General features: G+C 42.0%; 3 protein-coding genes across 6 annotated transcripts; 1 reads left to right on the top strand and 2 right to left on the bottom strand.

Annotated features, from left to right (window-relative positions):
• Positions 1–92: 92 nt before the first annotated feature.
• si:dkey-106l3.7 lies at positions 93–4,896 on the top strand. Of its 2 annotated transcripts, XM_034546778.1 has the most exons (7): positions 93–312; positions 940–1,611; positions 3,032–3,193; positions 3,373–3,550; positions 3,744–3,820; positions 3,974–4,068; positions 4,567–4,896. In XM_034546778.1, the coding sequence occupies exons 2-7, from the start codon at positions 973–975 to the stop codon at positions 4,664–4,666; spliced, it is 1,251 nt and encodes a 416-aa protein (XP_034402669.1). In that variant the 5' UTR covers positions 93–312; positions 940–972; the 3' UTR covers positions 4,667–4,896. The 2 variants fall into 2 exon arrangements, with proteins under 2 accessions (XP_034402669.1, XP_034402671.1); XM_034546780.1 differs by lacking the exons at positions 93–312; positions 3,974–4,068; positions 4,567–4,896 and having other exon boundaries at positions 360–1,611; positions 3,749–3,818.
• A 637-nt stretch (positions 4,897–5,533) lies between these two features.
• On the bottom strand, positions 5,534–15,147 carry rnf208 (ring finger protein 208). 3 transcript variants are annotated; one of them, XM_034546783.1, is made up of 4 exons: positions 14,991–15,147; positions 12,477–12,647; positions 7,380–7,648; positions 5,534–6,863 (listed from the first exon to the last, which is right to left on the bottom strand). In XM_034546783.1, exon 4 carries the CDS (start codon positions 6,664–6,666, stop codon positions 5,890–5,892), a length of 777 nt encoding a protein of 258 aa, XP_034402674.1. In that variant the 5' UTR covers positions 6,667–6,863; positions 7,380–7,648; positions 12,477–12,647; positions 14,991–15,147; the 3' UTR covers positions 5,534–5,889. The 3 variants fall into 3 exon arrangements, with proteins under 3 accessions (XP_034402674.1, XP_034402672.1, XP_034402673.1); XM_034546781.1 differs by having other exon boundaries at positions 5,534–7,648; positions 14,991–15,146; XM_034546782.1 differs by lacking the exon at positions 12,477–12,647 and having other exon boundaries at positions 5,534–7,648; positions 14,991–15,146.
• A 3,820-nt stretch (positions 15,148–18,967) lies between these two features.
• slc5a1 (solute carrier family 5 member 1) lies at positions 18,968–23,403 on the bottom strand. Its single transcript, XM_034546797.1, has 11 exons — positions 23,299–23,403; positions 23,091–23,196; positions 22,577–22,657; positions 22,240–22,448; positions 21,540–21,675; positions 21,315–21,422; positions 21,072–21,222; positions 20,818–20,986; positions 19,494–19,709; positions 19,265–19,376; positions 18,968–19,182 (listed from the first exon to the last, which is right to left on the bottom strand). The coding sequence occupies exons 1-11, from the start codon at positions 23,392–23,394 to the stop codon at positions 18,968–18,970; spliced, it is 1,599 nt and encodes a 532-aa protein (XP_034402688.1). The 5' UTR covers positions 23,395–23,403.
• Positions 23,404–24,992: the final 1,589 nt, after the last annotated feature.

Genomic DNA, 24,992 nt, shown 5'->3' with positions numbered 1-24,992 from the left:
ACGGCAAATAATTTGACAAGGGTTTATGTTTGAGCATGGATGAGTATCTGTTTATGAAAAAAAAATAGAAAAATGAAATCAAGTCCATAAATAAAATAGAATAGTTCAGCCTGGTTAACTATCATCAGGACAACAATAGATTTAACACTGAGCGCTGACTGAAAAATAAGTAATTGTGTTTTGTGTTTCCAGGATTGTGAATGATCCAGTGCTTTCGATCTGATGCTACCACTATTTACCTGGGGAATGTAGATCATATCTGCAGACAAGAGTGTCCACTCTACACATTCCTGCACGCGCAGATAAATCTGGGTTTGTTGAAATGACGAAACAGCGTTTACTCTTTCAGCTTCACACACATACCATAATGCTGTTTATCCACTGAGGAGTTTGAACATTGAACATATTATGTTTCAGTTATCATATACTCACCCTTATGAATGAATGGGTTAGGCATGTTAAGGCGTAGGTTATAGAAGTGAGTTGTGTTTCCATCTCAGGTTGTTGGAATCAATTTAATGGCAGTCAGTATTCTTTTATTTTTACTCCCTTTGCAGCATCTCTGTTTCTGAAAAGCGATATGTAACTGAAATGTATATCTTAATTCGTTCTAAATACTCTCTGTGAATACACAGGTAAAAATCCATGCGTACATATCATAGCTTGTTCTTCTTATGTCTAGGATGTCTTACAGAGGTGGGGACACATCTAACATTTCAAATAACAGATGCAGATGAGTCACTTTTTTCCTAGAATGTAGTGACAGGAAGGAGCGGGTATGAACATGCAGCTCAGCGCTGAGACACGACAGATGATGGGGAGAGGCGTGGTGAAAGAGCCGAGGCAGTTCAGAGTGGATTTTTTGAATTCTACTTTACCAGTTCAGCTCAGCCAACGACTGCGTGGGATGTGTAAACTGGTGTCTTGTTCATTCTCCAGTTCGGAAGCAGAGGTTTGAGGGACAGAGGGGAGATGAATCTATACCAGAGCTTTGGAAACCTTTTGGAGGCTTGGGTAACTGAAGAAGGCCAGTCCTCGGACCCAGCATGGCTTGAAAATAATGATGAAGACCTTCCTACATCTTCTTCCGACGTCGGGACAAATCTGCGCTCAGAATCGGTGGACTCCGGAGTGGAGACAGCCAGCCCTGTCATGTCCTTGCCTCCTACGCCTTCCTCCGTCTCAACAGACACCGCAGAAATAGACACATTTACACCAAAACGAGACGGACTCCTCTCTCCTGCCTCGACATCACAGTCTCCCGTCCTCTGTTCTCCTGTGTCCACCTCTTCTTCCTCTCCGCACGTCCGTCCCAGCAGAACTCGGGCGGACCCCACAGCCTTGCACTTAAAAGTGGAGCAAGCATTAAAGAAGACTCACTCGATGCATCTGAACAACGTCCGAGAGCCCACCAGAGAGGATGAGTTGCTCATCCGACGCCCTCGAGCATTTGGACCTAAACGGCACACATCTGAGTTAATGAGAGGTCAAAGTTCACCGATTGCAGCCTTGAAGAGGACAGTCAACCTATCGTTGCCCAGGAGGCAGATGTCAGTAATATGCAGACGGCCACTGAGTTGTGAAAAGCAGCCCGCTCAGACGAGCTCAAAGGTGAGATGAGGTTCATGTCACTAACCAAACGGTGTTCCGATGCTGTTTTAGTAGTTGATGAGTTTCAGCAGGACACAAGTTTCACAGTAACAGGTATCGTCTTCAGCAGCACAGGTATGTCAAAAGAAAAGAAAAGCCTGAGTTGTAACACAGTCTAATTGTATCTTAGTTGAAGGGTTGCGACACAAATTCACCAAGTTGCCCTCCAATTTAAGGTAGGACAGACATGTCATCACTCACAAAGACTCTCTTTCATGTTCGCAACCTGTCACATGTCCGTCTGCAGTGTGAGGATCATAAACCAGTCTGTCCAGGTGTCTTCATGCTTGCAGGCACGAGAGGAATGGATAAAGAATTGCAGGGGAAGTTGAGCAGTGTGTGGTTTTTGTTAAACATGAAAAATAATTGGATTTATTCCTATTTACATTTGCTACTAGTTAGTGAGCTCAGTGTGGACATCCATTCATATTGAGTGCACACAGAAGTGTTGATCAACAGGAATAATTCTATTCTATTAGATCCTCAATGTTATTTTAGTATCTTGGGTGTGTGTGCATTCAGTTTGTTTCCTTGAATGAGGGCCAGCGGTAAAAGGCTTTGATGACAAAGAGAAGACATATAATTCCAGATATAATTACCCAATTATTGGTGCAATTAAATGTAACTATGCTTTCATGATTCTTTTGAAAAGGGAAAGGGCATTCATAGATCATGAGAAGCATCTGTGAGTCAGACAAGACAAAGATGGATGTTTCTCAACAAGCTGAGGATTTCCTTTTGTTCTTAAGATGTATTGATATTAAATACCAAACTCTCCTACACTATCTGCTGTTGGTATATATATTTTTAATTATAGCAATCATATTGTATTATACAATTATCTCGAAATATATCTTATCTCTGTAACTGTTCTATTTATTATGCTCCACCATAGGAAGTGCTTTTATGAATTGTTTATATTTATAAATGTATACTGTTGGTCTGACAAAACATTCAATTTAAAAACTGGGACAGTGATGGATATTTCTTCACAATGTTCAACTTCTGATATTTGTAGAAAGAACAATGATTTGATAAAAATAGTGAACAGATTCATTAAATTGTAGATGTAATTCATTCATTAATCAAGACAAAGAGTCTTTTAGCTCAATGCTGTCTTCAGCATGCTGGCATGATCACAGTGTTTACCATGTTCATCAGCACCATGCTAACATTGACTAATTTGCACAAAGCACAATCCCCCAAATTCTTTCAATTCATCCTTGGGGAGAGATGAATATTTGTATCACATTTCAAGGTCATGTCAATCCATCTGTTAGATTTTTCAGTCTGGAAAACTTTCAATTCAACTCAATTTGTATGTATTGTAATGTTATTGTATGCACAAGGTAAAGCTTTTCTTGCTTCATGATCTGTGCAGGACCTCGGTGAGCAGGAGAAGACACGACTGAGTCCCGGGCTCCGCTACCTGGAGCAAGTGTGCCAAATGTTAGAAGAAATTGCCAGACAACAGATGCACAGCCAAGCATTTCAGATGGAGATTAATGCCCTACAGGAACATCAAAACACAGAGGTGACCCAGGTGAAGACATTCATCATCTTTGCAAGGCAATTAAGAAGTTGTCACAGTTTCCACATGTCATAAACCTTACATGAGCTTGTCGAACTGGTTATGACATAAGATGTCCTCTTGCAGCCGGAGGGTTCATATGAATTAAACCACAATAACAATGTTTTCCCCATGACTTGACTCTCTTTCAGGCTGCCAACACTTGTCAGAGTGACTCTAAAGCTGCTGACGAGGAGCTCTCTTTTTGTCAGAGTCTTGAAGATACAGAAAATTCAGAGCACAGTGAACCCCAGCCACGGAGAGATTATCCAAACATACATACTCGGCAGAGATCTCTTTCTGAGACAAATATTTCAACACTGCTCATAAGTGAGTCAAAGTCCATCCAACTGCTTTCCATTTTCACCTTTTGTGATTTTGTACATTCAATATATTCTTATATGGAAGTGTGTTGCAAGTTGTGTGTGTACTGCAGATATGTTATTGTGTGTGTGTGTGTGTGTGTGTGTGTGTGTGTGTGTGTGTGTGTGTGTGTGTGTGTGTGTGTGTGTGATTGATGCAGGACAGTTACAGGCAGACTGCAGACATCTGAGTACAGACGACCTGTTGGAGAAGATTGAGGAAGACCATGAAAAGCAGGTAAAACACACTTACAACATATCATTTGTATATAAGTAACAAAAACAGCTAACAAATAAATACATTGTGTCATTTGCATTGAGTTATAGTGATTTTTTTCCCCCATAATATTCTCTTATTTTGGTCCACAAATATATTTATGTGTATTTTCAGGGTTCTGAAAAAGAAGAGACGAGTGGAATAGAAAACTGGAGAAAAAAATGTGGCTCTTTGAAAATAGAGAAGTCTGCAGTGAGAGATACAAAAGGGTGAGACATTGTATTTATAACTGTAGCCTCTCAAGGGTCAGTATTATTAATCTCATATGATGCATGTTGCTCTGAGGAAATGTGTGTGCTGCTCCAACATGGCAGCAGGCCACACTGACGCAGTGGTCCAGAGCTAATGCACAGTGGATGCAGAGCCTTTTGGTTGGAGTTCATGTTCAGTCCGGGCTTCTGTTCCTCCTGAACATGTCCCTTTTTCCAAAAAACTTATCCTACATGTTGGCTTGCTTCAGCTCTGTTTAATGATTTTTTGGGGTGACTATGGGTCAGTGGTTAGCATGCCCGTCTTTCAATCAAGGGGTTGGCAGTTCAATTCCCTGCCCTAGTCGATGTGTCCTTGAGCAAGACACTTAACCCTGCATTGTTCCCCGTAGCTGTGTCTACGGTGTATAATGTAAAGTGTCTTTGAGTATCTTGAAAAGCACTATATAAATTAAATGGATTATTATTATTATTTTTTATTTTTTTTTGTCTGCACAGCCAACAGATGAAGTCACCTGAGAGAAACTCGGCCCGACGACGGCTGAGCCAGATGTTCAGGTGGAAGAAAACTAAATGGACCCCGGTGTGTCCGTCATGATGTTCTGAAGAGGAGGAAGCTTTTCATTAAAGAGTGTGACTGCTTTAAAAATGACTTCCTATTCAACCTATGGCAATCTGCCATGTTTATTTATTGTCTGCTGTATACTTGCCTTTTTGTTTTTTACTGAAATAATGAGATTTTGTGAATGAAATTTCACAAAATGTCAATGCTTTTCTTTTTACAAACTGCACATTGGTGAAAAATGTTGGTATGCAATGTACAGTATATTACGCTATGAATATAATATAATGTGAATATCTCTATTTGTATGCAATTGATTTTGTTTTGTACTTCTGCAACATACAAGAAACATGTTTCATAGCCATCCAATGCTGTGTGTCTACATACAGGACATTATGAAAACAATCGGATATGACTGCACCACATAGGCTTTCTATGAACAGCTTAATAATTATTTAGTCTAGAAAATGTCAAAAAATACAGAACTTTTCAAAGCCAACGGTGAAGTCTGCAACGGTTCAAAACCCAAATATGATCACTTTACAGGGATACACTTGTAAATCTGAGGAACTGGATCAAATGTGTGTTTTGTATTTTTGCTTTATAAATTGCATAGTATTACATTGAATTACTTTACATTTTAATTGCAAAAAATAGATCATGAATTAAGGGATGGCCTTCGTGTTTAAGGAGTTTTAAAACTATTCAAATCCTCTTAAACCTTGCAGAAAACCGATTAGAAAATAAATACTACAATCCATCTACTATCCCCTAATGTAAGACAAAAACATCAATGGATCTATCTTCATAGTGCAATAGTCTAAATGAGAAAAAGGAAAGCCATAATTCCGCAATCGAATCCTTTCTGTAGCTTTACAGATCACAAGTGCAGGCCACACAGAGTTACTTTTATAATTTATTTCATCTTTATTCACCTAGGTTGGGGGGATAGACCTCCCATGTAAAGAGATGTCAATGACAAACACGTCCAACCAAACGAAAGAGGGTGAATAGGATTCCAGTCCATACATAAAATACATATATTTACTATTTATTGAACCATCGGCATCCATTAGTCCCACATAGCATCTATCTGTGCTATTAAATATATAGAGATAACATCTGTGGAGGGATTTATTTACTGTATGTGTGTGTGTGTGAGAGGGGGTTGGCAGAAAGGGTAGAGCTTATAGACGAAAAGAGTGGTGGTGGGGGGCTCGGGGGCATCGTCAAGTCATGCCTGCATTGTCTCCCCTTGTCTACATGATGCCACAGGAGGACAAGGGGTTGGCGATCTGGCAGGTGCAGGCTGACTGGCAGTACTGGCGCACAGTCTGGTAGCAGCTGCGGTCGGCCTCCCCGCCCCACTGCACGGGCCCGTTGGGGTCAGAGGGCAAGCGGCTCAGGATGCTGGTGTTGATGGCCAGAGCAGCCAGACCATAGTCAGTGAACAGCACTGTCTCGCGCCTGCACGTGGGACAGGAGATGAACTTGTACTTGGGACAGGACTCGTAGAGGATCTGCAGGCACTCCTCACACACCGAGTGCAGGCAGGAGAGGATGCGTGGACGCTTGCCTGCAAAGTTGTAGGTGTGACCGCAGGTGGGGCAGTCCAGGGGCTCGCAGGGCATGACGGCTCCCGATGAGGAGGAGGAGGAAGTGGAGGAGGAGGTGGAGGAGGAGCGCAGCACGTACTGGTTGACGATGACGTCTTCCATCTTGTAGTGGAACTGGTGGTAGCAGATTTCGTTGGCACTGGTTTTGCGCTGCGCCAGGAAGCTCTGCTCCCTGCGCGTCACGGGGACCGAGGGGGACACCATCTGACAGGGAGACCCCGTGATGTCCAGGGTCAGGTCGCTGCAGGCCTGGTTGACGATGATTTCGCCTTCCCCTCCGCCGGCCCATGCCACTCTGGGGGGTGGGGCATAGCGAGGCTGGGTGATGGGAACGGGGCACTCTCGGGGGAACTTCTCTGACTGGATGATCTTGACGGTGTCCATAGGGATGGTGACAGGCTGACGCCTGAGGCAGGACATTCGCACGTTTTTGGGGGCGGAAGAGAGAGGGGCTGTGGCTCTAATTAGCGCTGGACACCCCTGCCTTGTTCTGGGCAAGGGAAACAAGATTAGGCTCTTTCTCTGGAGTCAGCCATTCGAGGGGACATGGGGACGGATGGTTGCCTCCATGTTTCCCTCAGAGATCCCCCCTGGTGGGCGTTACTGTCAGCCTGTATCTTTATGAAGGGAAGACAGATAGAAGAGCTCAGCCAGAGCAACGCAATCTGAAGCTCTTGTTCCGTCCCCGCTGATATATATGGATGATGTAACGGTCCAGCTTACAGTATCTGACCAGTGTAGACTACTTAAAGGTAGTTTTTTTTTGTTGCTGATGTTCCTGTGCTGTCTGTCTCTGATTGCTATTTGCAGAAATGTATATTTGCATACAAGGACAGTTAGTACTTTAGCACAAAGATATGTTATCACTCAGTGATGACACCAATAAATAATCTCATATGCACACAGATGCTCACATATATACATACAGTACAGGTTGATTGGATGTCTGCATTCACACCATGGGGGGATTGAGTTCAGGCAGTCCAGAAAGGTGTATTGTCTTAAACTATATCCCGTGGCCTGCCAAGGAAACTCTTGTCTTCTCAAACTAGCCTTTACACATGGTTCCTACTTAGCTTAAATTCCTGTTACACGTCCACTAAAGTGCAAGAGAAAGAGAGAGAAAAAATAACCTTCAGTCTTTCTCTCTGCTCTCGGTCCAGTTTTGTCAGGTGACCCTGTGTGATCCTCTCAGTGGGTTATTGATAAGAAACTCCTGGAATGACTCCTTCAAGCTGCAACCAAGGCTCCTGAATTCCTCAGAGGTGGGAGTGAAGGGTTTAACTTTCAGACAGTCCTCCCAACTGAGCGGAAGATGTGATAACAGTCTGAGGGATGCCTCTGTGCTTGTCTCTCCCTTTTCAGTGAGTTTGTGTCCTCAGGTTTCCTTTGGTCCATCTACCTGTGAAAACAGTAGAGATATATAAAATACATAAAAGTATGCTCTGTTTTCGATTTATTGAATTTGAATGACATTTAACATGCAATATTAATGAAATACAAGTTGGGGGAGAATGGGTCAGCTTTTCACAACAAGTTATAATATTCTTAGAAATGTATGTAGGTAATTATCTATGTTCATGTTTGTTTGTTTGTTAGAAAGATTATAATATAGTAGTGAGACCTTTCTGTGTTTGATTGAGCAGAAATAATCCACTGTAGCTGTATGAAGATCAGTTTCTTTGTGTTTATCTGATGACGGCGTCTGTCAACTTTGCATCTTGGCCTCGGCCCAGGTGTGTTTCTATAGAGTTAGATAATAATCATGTTGCCACATGCTTTGGGAAGTAGCGCCAAGTACGCCTCTCTTTTGACTAAACACAATCGGTGTGCTACAAAGTCGGAAGATTATGTTGCCGTGGTGCAAGTGCCCCCTTGGCCACAACGCAGGTTATTTGATGTGCCAAACTGGGAGTGGCGAGAAAAACTAACACCCAAATAGTCACATATAAAACATATGTGAAAACGTGTTAATAGCAGTAATGACTGGTAAACAATGCTGTAGACACAAACAGTAAATGCAACTGACAGGTAACTAAAAGCCAAAGCCTGCCACACTGTCCAGAGCAGGTGACCGTGACACATGTCGCGGCCCTGCTCTTGTCATGCTTCCTGCTTACTGTCAGCACTGTCACATCTTGTGAGTTGCGTCAGTTAGACTGTGTGGGAACAGGTTCTACTCTGCATGGAGGGTTTGTGTCAGACCGCGTGTGGGTTTATGAAGAAGAACAAGTGCATGGATGAAGCTTTTTAGCTTGATCAAAACAATAGCTGTCAACCAGGAGATGCGGGAGGATGACACATCTGTTATTCTTTTCAATGGGTGCAACAATGATGATTCATTAGAGAGAATAAAACAGCTTTGCAGAGGAGGTGACCTACATGGCAAAGAAGAGAGAGAGAGAGAGAGAGTGAGAGAGAGAGAGAGAAAGAGAAAGAGAAGGAAAGGGAGGAGAGGGAGCTCAGTGCAGCTCAGTGCTGGTCCAGGTTTCTATTTATGGTTTGTTTATCTATGCACTTCTCATTGGTTTCCTGCCCCCAACCCCGATTGAAGATTCACACCGAATGAGAGAGATGTACCTAACAGGCAGAAGTGCTCCAGCCCATTACATCCACGTAATATTGGGCAAGCAGGCAGACATTTGTTTCTCCCCTTAGTCCTCCCTCAATGAATCTGTCGACATATTTTTACACTCAAACAGACAGAGCTGTTAGACAGAATCTGATGTTACCAAATGTGCTTCAACACTTCTCCCAAAATAGTTTCTGTTTCTTTTTCCTCCTCTTTCACACGCGGTATGCATTCACACACACACTCGATAAAGATAGTGATATATTTCAAGGGCAATGTTTGGTAGTTGTATGAGAAATGTAAGCATGAAATGTCTGATAAACAATCATCAAGAATGTGTATATGATGGCTTTACAAATGCGGGTATTGATTATAGATACGATTATATATTGATAACATGAGAAAGAAAATGTTTTTTAAAAAAAGGTAATAAGAAACATAAAAATGAATGAAAAGACGTCACAATATAAATGTTTGATCACATATATAAAATGGTCTGTGACACAATATGGGATATCAGATTCGTAGTCTTGGTATTTGTACCTAAATAAACATAATACCAGCATCAAACTATTATAAATGATACCCTGCATCATACTATATCACATGGATGTTTCACAGCGCTATAACTGGCTATATTACTGCAATAGTGTGAACTTAAGCCTGGATTGACTTGGATATACCACCTGATGGATTGAAGTACAGCTATACCTATAAATCTGACTTATCTGATATATCTGCTGATATTAGTATATTAGTATATATGCGCCAAAGATAACAATACAAAATGCAGTGCAGAAAACAAAATCCTGCATAAAGTCTGCCAATATTGGCCTCTAAAATCAACTTGGCTATTGTTTGAAATTCAACTAATCATCTCCACTTCTGACAGATAGTATAAGTCTAGACACGCTGTGTGGATATAAACAGCTTCTGAGAGTATATGCCTGCCTCGTAGCGGCCAGCGGTCGAGTTGATAAAGCATCCAGGCTGCACGAGGAGCCTTTGAGCCTGGGGGAGATGAAGCAGCTAAAATTATCCTCTAATTTGGCGACAGTGCTCTGAAAAGGCTGATAACTGAAGCAGCCGGCCTGCTGATGGCCCAGCCTTGGCGCAGCCTCTTCTTCATCGACGGAGGCCTCTCCGGTTATGTAAGGAGCTCATCTCCTACCCAGTCACCATATTAACACAGTGCTTCAGCTCTCCCACAGTCTTGACATTGAGTGTTTGTGTGTGTGTGTGTGTGTGTGTGTATACATAGCTCTGGATCCTCTCCCTGCAGAGGAAATATTACACTAATGAAATCATGGCAGGCATTTGACCTCGTCATCACAAGCAAGAGGAGAGCTGACCTCAGAGATGTCAGAGGAGTTTGTCTCGCAGCAAATTCCTCATAGCATTAAACACACACAGAGCTGCATAGACAGTATAAAGTCACACACACGCACACTGAACGTCTCACCCTCTGACGAGTCCCCATCATCGTACTCGGCACCACCCTTATGCATTCCACTGGACACACAAACTAACAGATAACAAACAGATATAAGCCTCTAAAAGGAATATTTCTAAATAAGCCTATCAGTCATGCTACTGATTAAACTGACACAGACACCTGAAGAGGGAGAAAAACACACATGGCGCCACACGCCAAGAAAATTCCAATCCTCTCCCACTGTGTTGCTTAGTCTGCCTCACAACCACACACACACACACACACACACACACACACACACACACACACACACATGCACACTCAGGTCCTCATGATCACACAGGATAAATTCTTCCTGTGCAGATCGGAGAACACCAGAAGGGCACCATGTTCTGGATGAGTCATGGAGACCCTGCCCATCAGTCTGTCTCCCTGCCTGTCTCTCTCTCTCTCTCTCTCTTTTCCCTCAATGAAAATCTGTCTCTATCTATCCATATCTCCACAATCTGTGTCTCTGTGCCCCTACACCACATACCAGCAGTACGTCAGGTATGCCAGCTATGTTGAGATGTGCATCCACATTCATGCCTCGGCTGCTAAAAAGCTTTGCTACATATCTCCATTCTGACCTGCGTGGGATATTATGTTTGTATTTTGATTACATAATCCTTAACTAGATCTGTGGACAAATCCCCAGATTTACTGTACGTTTGGTGACTGCAGATTCTCTCAGGAAATCATAGCGCTGACCGGGTTTCAGTGACATACTGTGACTGATTCAAATACAGGAAGATTTGCTTCTGTGGCATATTTTACTATTTTAAAAGTATATTGTTGATATAAGTATTTGAGAGTTGTACTACAGATGACAGATGCATATCAGTGTCATGCTTGCTTTCATTATCCTGTTTCTTTCTATTTGTTACAGCCAAATATATATAATTTTTAAATTAAAAGTTTTTCTCAGTTTTTCTCACTGGGCTTTTGCTTTTTTCATTTTCTGAATCAAGCAATCAATTTCCTCCAAATACAACATACAGTAGGTTAATATAAAACATACATTATATATATAAAACATATATTTTTACGGGATTGAGATCAGGACATGATGTTTGGCTCTATTCATTATATTCACAGTCACTCCATAGAGCTGTGATTACATGCAATTATTCCTTAGTATGATGGCAGTGTGGCAGAAAGTGCTTAGTGAGTGAGTGGGGAAGTGTTGTTTTTAAGAATTCAGCTCACTGTCATTCATGGCAGACATCGGCCATTTTGACTCGCAATTCATTCCAGCCAAGTGCTCTTTGTTCCTGTGTATGTTTCTCCCACAGCAACATGGCAGAGCTGCACACAGGCAGGAAACTAAAAGGCAATAACCACCATCGCTCTGCCTGACACAGACTTCATAGAAGATTTATGAGGGAAAAGGTTCAGCAAATGCCCAGCTCTTCAATAACAACAGTGGCTTGATTGATTAAGGCGATTGATTTTTATCTAAAGAGGCTGTCTCAGCACGGGGTCACGGTGGACGGCATTGTTGATGCCGTGTGAGCTCTGGGGGGAAGGACTGTGGGATGGAGGCGAGGTGGCCAAAATATTGGGACCGTGTGAGATGGAGCGGCTTTAGCATGTGGGAGGGGTGTGTTCGGGAGCAGCAGTTATGCAATCGCAGCATGGTGTACCCAGCACTCTCACTGCAGCGCCAATGTATTGCCAATATGGAGATGCCTTAGTCCTGCTGACAGCTACAGAACAGGCAGTTCCTGCCCCCCCCCCCCCCCCCCCCCTTCCTGCGGCCCCTACTGTCTGTCTGTGCAGAGGTCTGTCAAATGTCATAACCAGCTGGAGACATGACCCTGAAGATATCATCTCGACCCAGACTCACACATCATCAAGGTCTATTCACAGACTCTAAGCACTGTTTGTGATCAACGCAGATAAGTCGGCGTGCAGGTGTGTGTCTGTGGGCATTTCTGTCCCTCTCCATTCATGCAGCCCTGTGTGTGTCTGCAAAATGATGCAACAACCATGCAAATACCAGCTCAATGTAACAAATGGCAAAGATCACCTTTGTCTTGCACGGAGACAGCTAGCAAGAAGGAGTAGGAAACATACACAGGGGAGCCACACCTCACAGATGTGAAACACAGATAAAGAATATCAAGATGAACCTGTGTATCTTCTCCGTGAAACAGACGAAAAGCCATTTCTCATCCTCACCTGTCTACCTACGCACTTCTCTTGTTCCAGTCCTTTCTCGCCTCCTCGATCCTGTTCCAGTGGTTTGCTGTCGACGCAGTTGGTGTTGTATTGAGAAGATAAACTGCTCAGTCTGTTGGTTCAGGGGGATGTGTCGCCAGAGGGAGGATGCTCTCTCCTGTCCATTCGATTCTAGAAGGATGAACAACGAGCAGCAGTGGAGGGAGGCAAACATGGAGGGGATGTAAGATGGAGGAAGCTGTTACAAGGTGGATGCGTCATGTCCAGCGTTGGTATCTTTGCACTCCGCATCCCTCGTTCCCCGTCTCCTCTCCGGTACCCTTGTCCTTTCACTCTCCCACCCGTGATTCTTTTCCGCCGAGCTGTGGCTGAGCGTCTCCCTTTGGTCTCTCTTTCTCCATCCCTCTTCCTCAGCCCAGATTATTCAGCTTATTCCGTGCGGTGACCTGAGATTCTACGCTGCGCTTCTCTGCATGTATGTCCCTCTTCTCTTCCTTCCCGTCTCTTTCTTCTGGTCTTCAGGTACACCTATCCGTCTCGTTCTCTCCCTCTCTTCTGCCGTTATCTCTCCTCTCTTCTCAGCTGCCGTTCATTACTCCTTTTTCTCCTCCTCCGTTTGCTCCGCTCAGTGCGCCTCACAGTCACACATGCGCAGTGTGTTCACACACATACACGCACCGTCACACTCACACACACTCACACTCGGTCTCTGTGCCTCTGGCTCCCTCCTTATGCATGTGGCTTGTTTAGCCTGCTCACCCCCACCTCTCTCTCTCTCTCTCTCTCTCTCTCTCTCTCTTTCCTCTTACACACACTCTCGCTCTCTCTTTCTCTCTCGTTTGCTCTCCCTCGCTGCTGCACACACTGCAGTGCCTCTGCAGCCAGGATCACGTTTTCTAGTTGCCTGAGAAAATATTTCTCGCCAATGACAAACGTTAAAGACGCTAGCTAACCCCCCTCCCCCCTCCACGCTGAAACACACACATATGCATAGAGGCACATAGACACACATGCTCATTTATATACAAACATGCACACTGTGTGCAATGTTTGTGTCTCAATGTGAAGGAATTGCACCTTGGTGATGAATCATATGTTAATCATACTTAATATGCCAGTTTAATACACACGCATATGGTTAAGTCGACAGACAGGCAAACAGGAAGTAGAGGACGCTGCTGCGAATAGATCTAATCGAAAGGAGTGCAGCACATCTGACAAAAAAAGCATCAATTTTACTCAATACTTAATTTTCTATCAGGATGCTGACTGGAAGCTTTTTGGAAAATACAGACCCATCATATTCAACACTGAGCTTGTGTATCTCACTCATGTTTGCAGAAATGTATTAACACAAACAAGGCCTCAAAGCAAACATGTTAACAACAAACCACAGTGGTGTCACGTGTGCTCATTCTTCCTTGACGCTTTGAAAAAACCCGATTTGACTGCAAAATGTGACACGGCTGAGTTTCTATAAATTCCCCAGGAAACTTAAAAGCAGCATCCTATAAGCTCCCAAAACGATGTTGCATAACAAGGATTTTACATCATAAGTTTTGTATCTGCTCGAGCGTTCATGCTGACCAATAAATAATCCTCAGATCAATGTGGGAAAAAAAAAACATGATGTAATTATTCAATCAATGTAAGAGGGTTATCCTTATATAACATGGGCATCAGATGCATAATGTGATGAGAGATAATCTGAACACCAAATAGTTTGTGTTTGAAGAGCTTTTAGCAGTGAGTACTGTATAAACTTGCTCTTCTGTTAGAAGTTACATTACATTACATGTCATTTAGCTGACGCTTTTATCCAAAGCGACTTACAATAAGTGCATTAAACCATGAGTCCAAACTCAGAACAACAAGAATCGAGAAAGTACAATTTCTTCAATAAAGTTAAACTACAAAGTGCATTAAAACTTGCAGTTAAACTTAAATGCATAAGAGCCATTTAAGTAATACTAAAGTGCTACTACGGCGCTACCTTCCCTATTCAAGGTATAGTCGAAAAAGATGTGTTTTTAGTTGGTGTAGAGACGTTCTGCTGTCCTGATGTCAATGGGGAGCTCGTTCCACCAATGAGGAGCCAGCACAGCAAACAGTCGTGACTCTGTTGAGTGTTTAGCTCGTAGTGACGAAGCTACAAGCCGATTGAAGAAGTTTCAGGAAGATTCAGAGTATTTGCTTAACACATGAATGATGCAATATAAGTTCCTCAAAAATGTCGTGTGCAGTTTTCTATAAAATCCTGTTGTTAAAGTTCATGAAAACTAATATTTCTCATTTACATAACATATTCATGACCAGTGTTGGGAAGTAATGAATTATAATGTGTAATAATCATGTTTTTTTTCTCAGTAAGACACTTGTGTCCCCCTTAATTATCATCTAAGCAGTGTCATGTCATAGTCAAACAGGTGTAACAATATAACGATACAATATGTCTTCATATGGACGTTATAACTGCTGACGAATACTGTCCACCAATAAGTACTTTAAAATTACCTTAAAACTGCACCCTTGTGGTGTTACATCCAGCTGTGCAGTCTATCAGGAGGATGGAGTCTTTGAGGGCTGCTCAGTCAGCTCGGCTTTGAGGCAGCGGATGAAAGTGTGGAGAGGCTGCTCGCTACTGCAAAAGAGGAAGTCCGAAGTTTTCTTTATTGCGTGGCATAAAACAGCAGGTTTTCCTCAGAGTTGGCGGGAGTGTGAACCGGAGTGACCCTGTGGCCTCCACGTGTGTACAAAGTAATGAGTAATACTACTGAGAAGGTGAGTAGTTAGTATTAATTAGGCCTACTTTTTTAGTTTCAAGAGTAATTGATGACATTCTAATTATTAGTGCAGTTAATAAATAAAGCATCGAGGTAAAGCTAGCCTTCATGAAAATTATAAAGGCAGCTAATCTGCTTCTTTGGAACCACATGGTTTGATCCAAATTGATCCACAGATTGTAAATCAAATGTCAGGCAAACAAGTCCACAACTGAGCCCCACCAGTCAGTCAGAGGAACACAAATACAGAAGATCTCCCATGAGAAATACCCAGAACTGGTGAAGGAACAATAAATGAAAGAAAGCTCAAACACACTCTACCACTGAACCTAAAGTTATGGCTGACAGATCTTTAACAGTGTAAGAGATATGAAAAGGAAAAGCTGCAGGGGAAATTGTTTGTTTGTGTAAGAATAGACGCAGAAAGCTGTTATCATTAACGTTTTGTAAATGTCAGTGGACCAAAACATTACACAAAATGTGTGTGGGGGACTCAGTTGGCCATGAACTAAGGTTTTACAGCAAAGTCAAGGTCTTTTGAGCGTCGGAATTTGTTTTCCTCCTTGAAGATTTTTCACATTGCTGTCTTAAGAGGTGACCTGCAGTTCAGAGGAAGCTCTGAGTAACTGAAGACATAGCTGCAGAGACAATGAGAGCTATCATGTGCACAGAGAGCCCAGGTTACGTTCATATATGAACACGCCATGAGCCGGGGTGGATCAGGGTGTGTCTGCGCTTGTGGTATAAGAGGGAATAATTATCAAGTAATTATCTGAATATTGTCTCTCATTCGGTGCGTTTCTCTAAGTGTCTGTCGAAGTCCGTTGCCAGCCTAGTCTATGGTATGGCTCAGAGATCTGCCATCAGGTTACATTTGCAAGTGGACTGAGGAAGCAACCAACCGACGGCGCAGGCGACCTTTAACCTTATCCTGTGCTTCCCTTCCTCTCTATAGTAACGTTGGTAAACTGACCGCTTTCCCTTCTTCTATTGATTATCGAGAATAATTAGTACTGTCATGAGCCCAATTGTTTTCAGCTTGACTGTAATGTTTGAATAAGATAATAAATATTGTTTCACTTTGTTGAGACGGATTAATCACGTCTTGAATCTTATTGCATTGTGTTTGTTCCACCAACTGGCCCCGAGGCAAACCTCTTTCAACAAGGCCTTATTTCTACTTTACTTGTGAGCCAGTTGTCAGCGGAGGAAAATAAATCACTTTCTGTCATTAAACAAAATGGGTCACTTTGAGGTATGTCTGGTATTTAGGTTACGGTGGGATCTTGTTTTAGACCTGTAAACAAAGACCAAAATACACAATATCATCACTGCATTCATTTGTACAGTACATGTTAACTATAGCAGTTATTATAGAGTATACATGACTATCACATTTTCCGCAGTTGCATACCTGTCTTTCATTCTGTATGTTTTATTTTTTAAATAAATATATAACTACATGCACATTTACTTATGTGTGCATCAGGTAAGATGCTAAATTGCATTTAGTTGCTCTGTGCTCTGTGTGCAAATGCATAAATTAGATACAGTATTTGAAAAAAACAGTACTGCATAGAGTTTTAGGAGCATAATGTTATTACAGATATATAGCTAGAACATTATTTCTTGTATTGGGATTATTACTTTTTTTTAAAGTGTAGGAGTGAGTCCACCACTGCACAATTGCAGTAAATAGGGTACCACAGCTAGTGGCTATCATATCTGGGCAACTGAACCTGAACATGAATTGCTGATAAGTTCCTTTAAAGCTCAACTAACCATAGCCTTAATAGCTTGTAAAGGTTTTTTTAACTTAGTGGAGCATGGAGTTATGCAGTACATTGTCCGTTGTAATGAGGCTCTTGAGCCACTAGGTGGCCACTTTGTTTTAGCCAGCTTGTATTGCTGTGTCGCATACTTTTCAAATGTTGCATTTTTTATAACCATGATTGTGATTATTTCTGTAAAGGATTTGTATTCAGATAGAACGATTCACTATTTCACACTCATTAATAGTTTGGATCACACATATTGTGGAGTCATCTTTATAATTATTTGGATATAAGTATTGCACTGTGATGAGTTACACTTAACTCAGGACTTAACATAAATGGCCAGACGTTCATTTAATTTAGGCTATTCTGCTGTCAATGATAATCGACTCAAACGTTTTCAAAGAATTAAAAACGTGTCTTGTCTCTTCACTACTCATCACTGTGAATAATGACAGACAAGGTTTGGGTTCTAGCCCTGAAATATCTCCTCTGACTGTTGAGAGTCTCAATGTTGACCTTTGACTGTTGTACTTAGTCACCACGCAGGCGAATCCCTTTCAGACGTATAATTCAAACACATATAACTCTGTAATGCTGTTCATTCTGTACACATGACATCTATTGCTTCTGTCCATCCGGGGAGAGGGATCCTCCTCTGTTGCTCTCCTGAAGGTTTCTTCCCTTTTTTCCCTGTGAAAGGTTATTTTTGGGGAATTTTTCCTGATCCGATGTGAGGTCCTGGGACAGGGATGTCGTATGTGTACAGATTGTAAAGCCAGGCAAATTTGTAATTTGTGATATTGGGCTATATAAAATAACCTGAATTGAATTGAAAAGTCATATGCAGCTGCTGGAGAATGAGACAGGGGTAAAAGAATTAGGCCGGTGTAAAAGAGATAAAACCACAGAGAACATAAATCATAAATCATTTAAGGCCTACATTTGTGCACATTAACCCCAGTGCAAGATACATTAAGAGCAAGATACTTAGTGTGTCACCATGATAATGAGTTACAGTACATTCAAAAGCGGTCAGCATTTATTTACCAAGTACAGGAAAAGACTATAATTTCCCTCAGTAAGAACAGATTTCACCAGAAATTAAATGTGCAATAAAATAAACATAAATCTCGTGTTTTACAGGTTCAGCAGTGAACCACTAGAGGGAAGCAAAGAGAGTTAAACAATAGTTTGTGTAATTCACAAACCTACTTACCTGAGACGTGTGTATTCCTTCACACCTAAAACAACGCACAGTAAGATGCTTATTATTTAAGAAAGAACAGCACTTATGGACTTTGAGCACACGTGAGGGGAACGAGGATTATGTATACTGAGGTAATAAAAACAAATGACTGGGAATCTGTTATGTATTACAAGTTAAAGAGACATTGTTGTTTAGCATCTCGAATAATTAACTTGTAATTCACTTCCTCGTCCCTTACATGTAAATTACAACGTGCAAGAGACAATAAAGATTTATATTTCTGGTTTTGAGTAAGAGTAAATAGTTGAGTTGACATAAGGGGCATTATTATAACATTTTAAACACATTATTGCTTCAGCTAAAAGCAGTCAGATTATTGTATAAATTAAGTTCATGTGAACGAGGGCTGTTATCAAATAACAAATACAAGATTGTCCAGTTTGACAGAGCCACCTTTGCCCTCTGTCATGTGTACAATCAAAGGGAAGTCATAGTTAAGACTGCAAGACCTACCATGTGTGAATATCCATGCACAATATACTCACAGGAGTTGAGTAGCCATTCACGCATACATACATTAATAATGATAACGTTTAGAAAAGTCTGCCAATCATCTTATTTAAGAGGGTTGTGGAAAACCGCTGATGTGGTCATGAATTACATTCATAAAGAATCGCTTCAATATCAATTATGCAAGAGCATTTGGGGCCAGGTTAAGTTTCTTTAACCAAAAAAACCATGAAAGAAAACAGCCACACACAGGAGGATGAGGGCGTTTGCATTGACAATGTTTCTCCATAGAGGCACCTCCGAGGTGTCTGTGAGCTTCTTCTGCAGCTCCTCCTGCTCCTCTGGACTCAACGGGGGGGCCGTTTGCTGCTCCAGGCCACAGAAGCACATCACCGCCTTCTTGCAAAAACCTGGTTCCTCCTCGGGCTCTGTGATGGAAGAGGCAAAGACGATGAAGAAAAGCTGCTTGGGTGTGTGTTCATACGTTAATACTATACGTCTGCTGATTACCTTCTGTGTCTATGTCCATATTGTTGGACTCTTGGTTATCAATCCAATCATCCTGTTCAAGGTCCACCCTCTCCTCTGTGCGGTTCCTCAAGCTCCAGCACAGTCGATACAACTAGACAGGCAACGCAACATTGAATTACATTATTTATAAAGTTGGTTATTTCTGTGTCTTCCAGTGATGTTGGGAGATTAATTATTGATCTAGCCTTATCTCACAGCGGTCACGTACATGCTTGTCGTCAATGGGTTTGGTCACGAGAGAGACTCCCAGGATGATGATACAGGAGACAACAAACAGGATGATGGAGAAGTAGAGGTAGTGGACTCCACATATGATGGTGGGACAGTTACTGGGGCTAATGCAGCTGCCTGTCCCAAAAGCAAACTCAGCAATCATTCTGGACAGGCCGATAAGAAGGCCAATTGCGAGGCCGTAAAATGCACCCTGAGGAAAGAAGAAAGTAGGAAAACTCTTCTTTAACTCTCAGTACATGTATTAGGAAAAGGTCTACAGCTAGCTAGCAGCGAAGTGGTGCTACATGCTGACCCTAGCATGCTAACATGTCCGCTATGTCAAAGGTAACCTGTAGATTTTAAACAAGTGTAATGTTAACTTTGTTCACCACTTGACATCTAACAGCTAATTAGAACCTAACACGGGAATATCAAAATAGTATTACAGGTTTTGGGTCATAAACCAAAGTATTGGACAACATTAAAATCATATGATTTGATAATGACACCTGATAAATGGTGCTGGATGAAAACTTAAAGGATCTTCAAAATTATTCTAATTCATCCAGAGAGGGACGTGATTATGTAAGACAACCTGCTGATGGTGTCTCCCACTGGGGGACAATGAATGCCAATGAATTTGATGGCAAACCAACAATTAGTTGTTTCAGTCTGTAATTTCAGTCTGTAATTAAGTGGGGGACCACCCAACACTAAAGTAATCCAAATAGCATGTAATGCATTATATTGGGCCACAGAACCACCACAGGACTATGGAGCAGCATACAGCAGACACATATATCTGACATAAAATATACATAATGCAGATTGCATGTCAAGTCATGGCAATCATGAACAAACAAAAAACCAGGGCAGGAGGAAGCTGGAGAAATGAGCTGAAACAGTAATGGCAGCATCATGAGTGGGAGTGAGTTGGTCAGATTATAAAACCCCTCTCACTGCCTTCTGTGGCTTGTGATTGTGTGAATATGTGTTAATTAATAACTGACAGATCAGCTGATGACATCAGTATTTTGCCGAAGCTAATATGACAATCATGAGAGTAAAAACTATATCAACATCGTCCATCGTCACGCCACTTCCAAAGTCCAACTTTTTCAGGATGCTAACACGCCAAACTAAAAGCGTGACAATGCTAACATCAGCATGTTAGCATTGTCAATGCTCTAAGCACCTCAGAGATGCAAGCATTGTATTATACTCTTGCTCTTGTTTATATGCAACAAACTATAGAGAAATGTGTAAAATAATTGAATTGGAATGTCTAAATAAAGAAATGAATAAAGTGGAAAACTCACAGACTCATTGACACGCTTGCAGAAGATGGCAAGCATGAAAACAGCTGCAACAGGTGGTGTGAGGTAGCTGGTGATGGACTGGATGTAGTCAAAGAGCTGACCACTCTGGGCCGATTGCACCACAGGGATCCATGCTATGCTCACACCAATCAGGGCCACGATAAACACTCTATACATAGACAGAGATAGTGGCAGTAAGGCATGCACAAACTCTCTCATCATCAGAAAGGAACGGAACCCCAAATGTCTTTTACCTGCCGGCAATCATGAGTTCCTTTTCACTGGATGTGGGGCGAATCTTAGTGTAGATGTCCATTGTGAAGAGAGTACTGGCACTGTTGAAGATGGAGGTAAGTGAGCTCATCAGAGAGGCCATCATCACCGACAGCATGAGACCGCGCAGACCTGACACAGATAGAATAACAGATTCAAATGGGAACACAAAAAGGCTGCCGTTCGTATCCTCAGCTCACAAGAGAAGGTCTTTAGCCACACACCATCGGGCATGAGATCCACCACCAGTTTGGGATAAGCGATGTTGGTGCAGCCCACACTGGCACCACAGTATTTTTGACATTCAGCTGGATCCACACATGCCACCTCATCTTGAATGAAATGAACAAGATCAGCAGGATGTTAAGGAAGACATAAAACCCTTCATTGTGGTAAGACGTGCATGAGCAACATTACGTTCCGCCAGTGAGCATTTTAAACTCACTCACTTGGGTAGAGGATCCTGCTTATCATCCCGGGGAAAACCATGAGGAACATCGGTAGCAGCTTCAGGTAGCCGCACAAGATACAGCCTGCCTTAACGTGAGATAAATTCTTAGCTGAGAGGCATCGCTGGACAATCACCTACAGGAAATGTCACAGACGGAAGAGATCAGTGGTGCCATGATGCAATCAGTAAATGGGGTGGGTAAATGGATGTTAAAAACAATCCAGTTATAATGGACTTTGAAAACTACTACTCTCTATTTTAGGTTAAACATATTTGCAGAGAGAATACATCACTTAAGCCATATAAGCTGGATATGCTTGCTGATAAGTATTCTCCTCTGAGCTTTGATAAAGGCGAACGATAATGTGTTCATCTCTGAGCTGGATGTCAACATTTCAATTTGCATCTACTTCTTTGCCGAGGTCCAGCAATGGTCTCCTTGGTAATCTTATCTCAGTCTCTGGGAGTGCATTAAGGTCTAACTAAAAGCATGTCACTCCTCACACTGAAGGCCACCTCAGACCGCTTGAATGAGTCTGGCAAAAACAGGCAAGATTAAGGAACTTCATGTCCGTACAATTGTGTGGCAATCAATTTAATATTTAATGAGCCTATGTGAGGGTGGGGGGTCATGACCTTGGATTGTGTTCATGCAAATGCACAACCATACTGCACATATTCACATATTGGGAACTGACCTGATCAGTGCACCAGTACCAGGTGGCCTGAATGGTGAGTCCAAAGACGAGGCCAGGCCATGGCAGGTCTCCTGTAATCGCATTCCTAAAAATGTGGAAGGAGTCGGCCCGAGGCTCGTAGCAGCTCGCACTGACGTTAGTCGTGATAGAGGGGACGGACTCCATGTAGAGCTGCTGGAAGCTTTCATAGCCTCCCACCTCATTGAAAGCTGCACATGTGTGTAAGAGACTGACTTAACAATCATTTTTACTTACTGACACAGACAGAAGTGTTCTCATCACAATAAATTAATACAACCGAGGATAAGGATTTTAAAAAAGGAAAATACCATATTACCAAAGCCCATGAGGATGAATGATCCAACGACCATGACTACGGTCTGTAAGGTGTCCGTGTAGATCACTGCAGCCAATCCACCTGAGATACAGTATGTGAGGTTATCAGTGTATCTATATTCCATTCAAATTAAGCCATGTTATCAACACTAATGTACAGAACTGAACTTACTGGAGAGAAATTGGTACATGATCCAATTCATCGCAGATTGTGTGATTCAGTGTTACGCTTGTTTTTAATGTAACTGGTCATTCTTTGTAAAGCTAAAGTTCAGGTGTGTATGTGTTATTACAAAACAGCAACAGAAGGCCATTTCCTTCTTATGCTGTGCATGGGTAATTAACCACATGAACACACTAGACAGAAGGAGACAGTGTATGTATGTGTGTGTCTCCATCTCTATATATGGTCTTCATAAGACTTTAGCCCCAGTCATACTCTGTGAAGTAGATAAGACCTCTATGATTTATGAGTTTGGTGGAAAAGGAAGAGAACGCACCCTAAGGGGACAGACCTGTGACAGTGTACAGCGCAGTAATCAATAGCAGCATGACGACAGCAAGGTAGATATTCAATCCAAGTGCCTGGTTGATAAAAATGGCACCAGAGAACATGTCTGCCTGAGTGGAGAGGAGAGAGGAAAACCCATCATTTCAATCAATAATGTAGAATACAATGTTGACATAGAGGACATCACTGAGAGATAAGATGTGGGGACTTACTGAGATCTTAGTGAAAACATACAGGAAGAGGGACAGCACAGAGAGATAGATGCGAATGCGCTGTCCTCCAAACCTCTTCTTCAGGTACTCAGGCATGGTGACCACCTAAAATCATAAAGAATGAATTAGATCTTCATTTGTGTTTGTTTGACTAACTTTTATCCTCTCATGTTGCTGTTTTATAAATCCAACATGTGGTTAGTGTGTTTCGTTTACCCCGGCTTTAATGTAGATGGGCACAAAGATCCATCCCAGAATGACGACCACTATAAGAGCCTGAAACAAGGACAGAAGCAATAAATAAGAAATGCTACTCAAAATGCTCCTTTAAAAGATAAAGCTGACTTCTGTTGTTGTTCTGTTTCCTCTGCAGGGTGAAACTATCATGATTATCTGCACTTATCAGCTCATTTGATAGAGAGAACTGATACTATCTGTCACGGGTTAGAGATATGTGTAAGAACTAGTGATAATGGTGTAATTGGCATGTCAGACACGACTACTCACATTCCATTCAAATCCACCAATGGCGATTCCCCCGGCTGCAGCAGTCCCTGCGATGCCTACAAAGTGGCCACTGCCAATGTTGCTGGCAAACAGTGATGCTCCAATCTGCGGAGTGCATAGTTATTATTATTATTATGAATCATTATCTATGAATAATATGCATCACTTCTAAGATTCACAGCTGACTTCAATGGTATATGCCACGTAGTCAGTAGAAGTAATATGTTATACTAGCAATAAGCATTAACAATAACATCCTGTAATCAGTCAACATGAGATACCCACCGGCCACCACACCATACTCCTCCCCGCAAGGAAGAAGCCACCGACTGTGGACCGGTTGGTGCGGACCATAGCCTACAACAGGATGAGGGAAACATTTTAGAAAATCTAGAAATGCATTTGTGCAAAACAGCAACAGTCTCTCTATTAAAAAAAAAAAAGTGTCACTACACATTTATTAATGATCACATTACACTTTATATGCAGCTGTGATAAAACAACACAGCATATAACTCAACAGTATCGCAGCAACAGTACTCTTCATAAATGTATTTAAATATGTGCATTCCCTCAATGTAAAGTAATTTGACCTGGAATAAAATACTATAAACCAGGTTGTTGAGTAGGATGCTGCGATTGAGCAATATGAGTCAACTCCAATGCATATTATTTATTCCAAAGTGTAGCTGCAACGCTGCTAAAATACGAGGCCTCGGTTTCTAAAAGTGAGATGCCTCCTGTCTCAAAACATAAATGATTATTATCCTGAATTTTCCAACTGATAATAAATCACTGTATTCAGTCTCATGGCTCAATACAGACTTAATATTCTTATATTGACTGAAAAACAAACTACAAATCTCACAACTGTGAAACTGGTGAGGAGTTAATTATTCACAGAGAAGAAGGATTTTGAACAAGGAAGAGTCAGCTGAAAGACTGAGAAACTCACCCATACTCCGACAGCCAAGACAACCAAAAAGTAAATCACAATAACGGAGATATCCGCTGCGTTGTTAAGAGCCACAGTGGCCGTGCCGTTTCTTGCATTGTTCCTTATTGAGGAGAATCCAAAATAATCCTGAGACATGTTGCTGAGAGGGTGACCAGAGAACAGGAGTGTTGCTGGAGCACCTGCACAGACACTTATTCACCTCTGGAGGAGGTGTGTTTGAGTGTGGGAC

This window comes from Cyclopterus lumpus, chromosome 12, assembly GCF_009769545.1.
Source record: "Cyclopterus lumpus isolate fCycLum1 chromosome 12, fCycLum1.pri, whole genome shotgun sequence".
NCBI classification, from domain to species: Eukaryota; Metazoa; Chordata; class Actinopteri; order Perciformes; family Cyclopteridae; genus Cyclopterus; species Cyclopterus lumpus.
The sequence above is the reverse complement of the archived record's forward strand: the minus strand, read 5'-3'. Positions and strand labels throughout refer to the sequence as shown.

Coding starts and splice junctions, on each gene's coding strand:
- si:dkey-106l3.7 (XM_034546778.1), top strand. CDS start 973: ATGAATCTATACCAGAGCTTTGGAAACCTTTTGGAGGCTTGGGTAACT. Junction 1,612..3,031: donor CCGCTCAGACGAGCTCAAAG/GTGAGATGAGGT, acceptor TGATCTGTGCAG/GACCTCGGTGAGCAGGAGAA. Junction 4,069..4,566: donor GCAGTGAGAGATACAAAAGG/GTGAGACATTGT, acceptor TTGTCTGCACAG/CCAACAGATGAAGTCACCTG.
- rnf208 (XM_034546783.1), bottom strand. CDS start 6,666: ATGTCCTGCCTCAGGCGTCAGCCTGTCACCATCCCTATGGACACCGTC.
- slc5a1 (XM_034546797.1), bottom strand. CDS start 23,394: ATGCCTGAGTACCTGAAGAAGAGGTTTGGAGGACAGCGCATTCGCATC. Junction 22,658..23,090: donor TGCGCTGTACACTGTCACAG/GTCTGTCCCCTT, acceptor ACTGTATCTCAG/GTGGATTGGCTGCAGTGATC. Junction 21,676..22,239: donor GGTACTGGTGCACTGATCAG/GTCAGTTCCCAA, acceptor CATTTCCTGTAG/GTGATTGTCCAGCGATGCCT.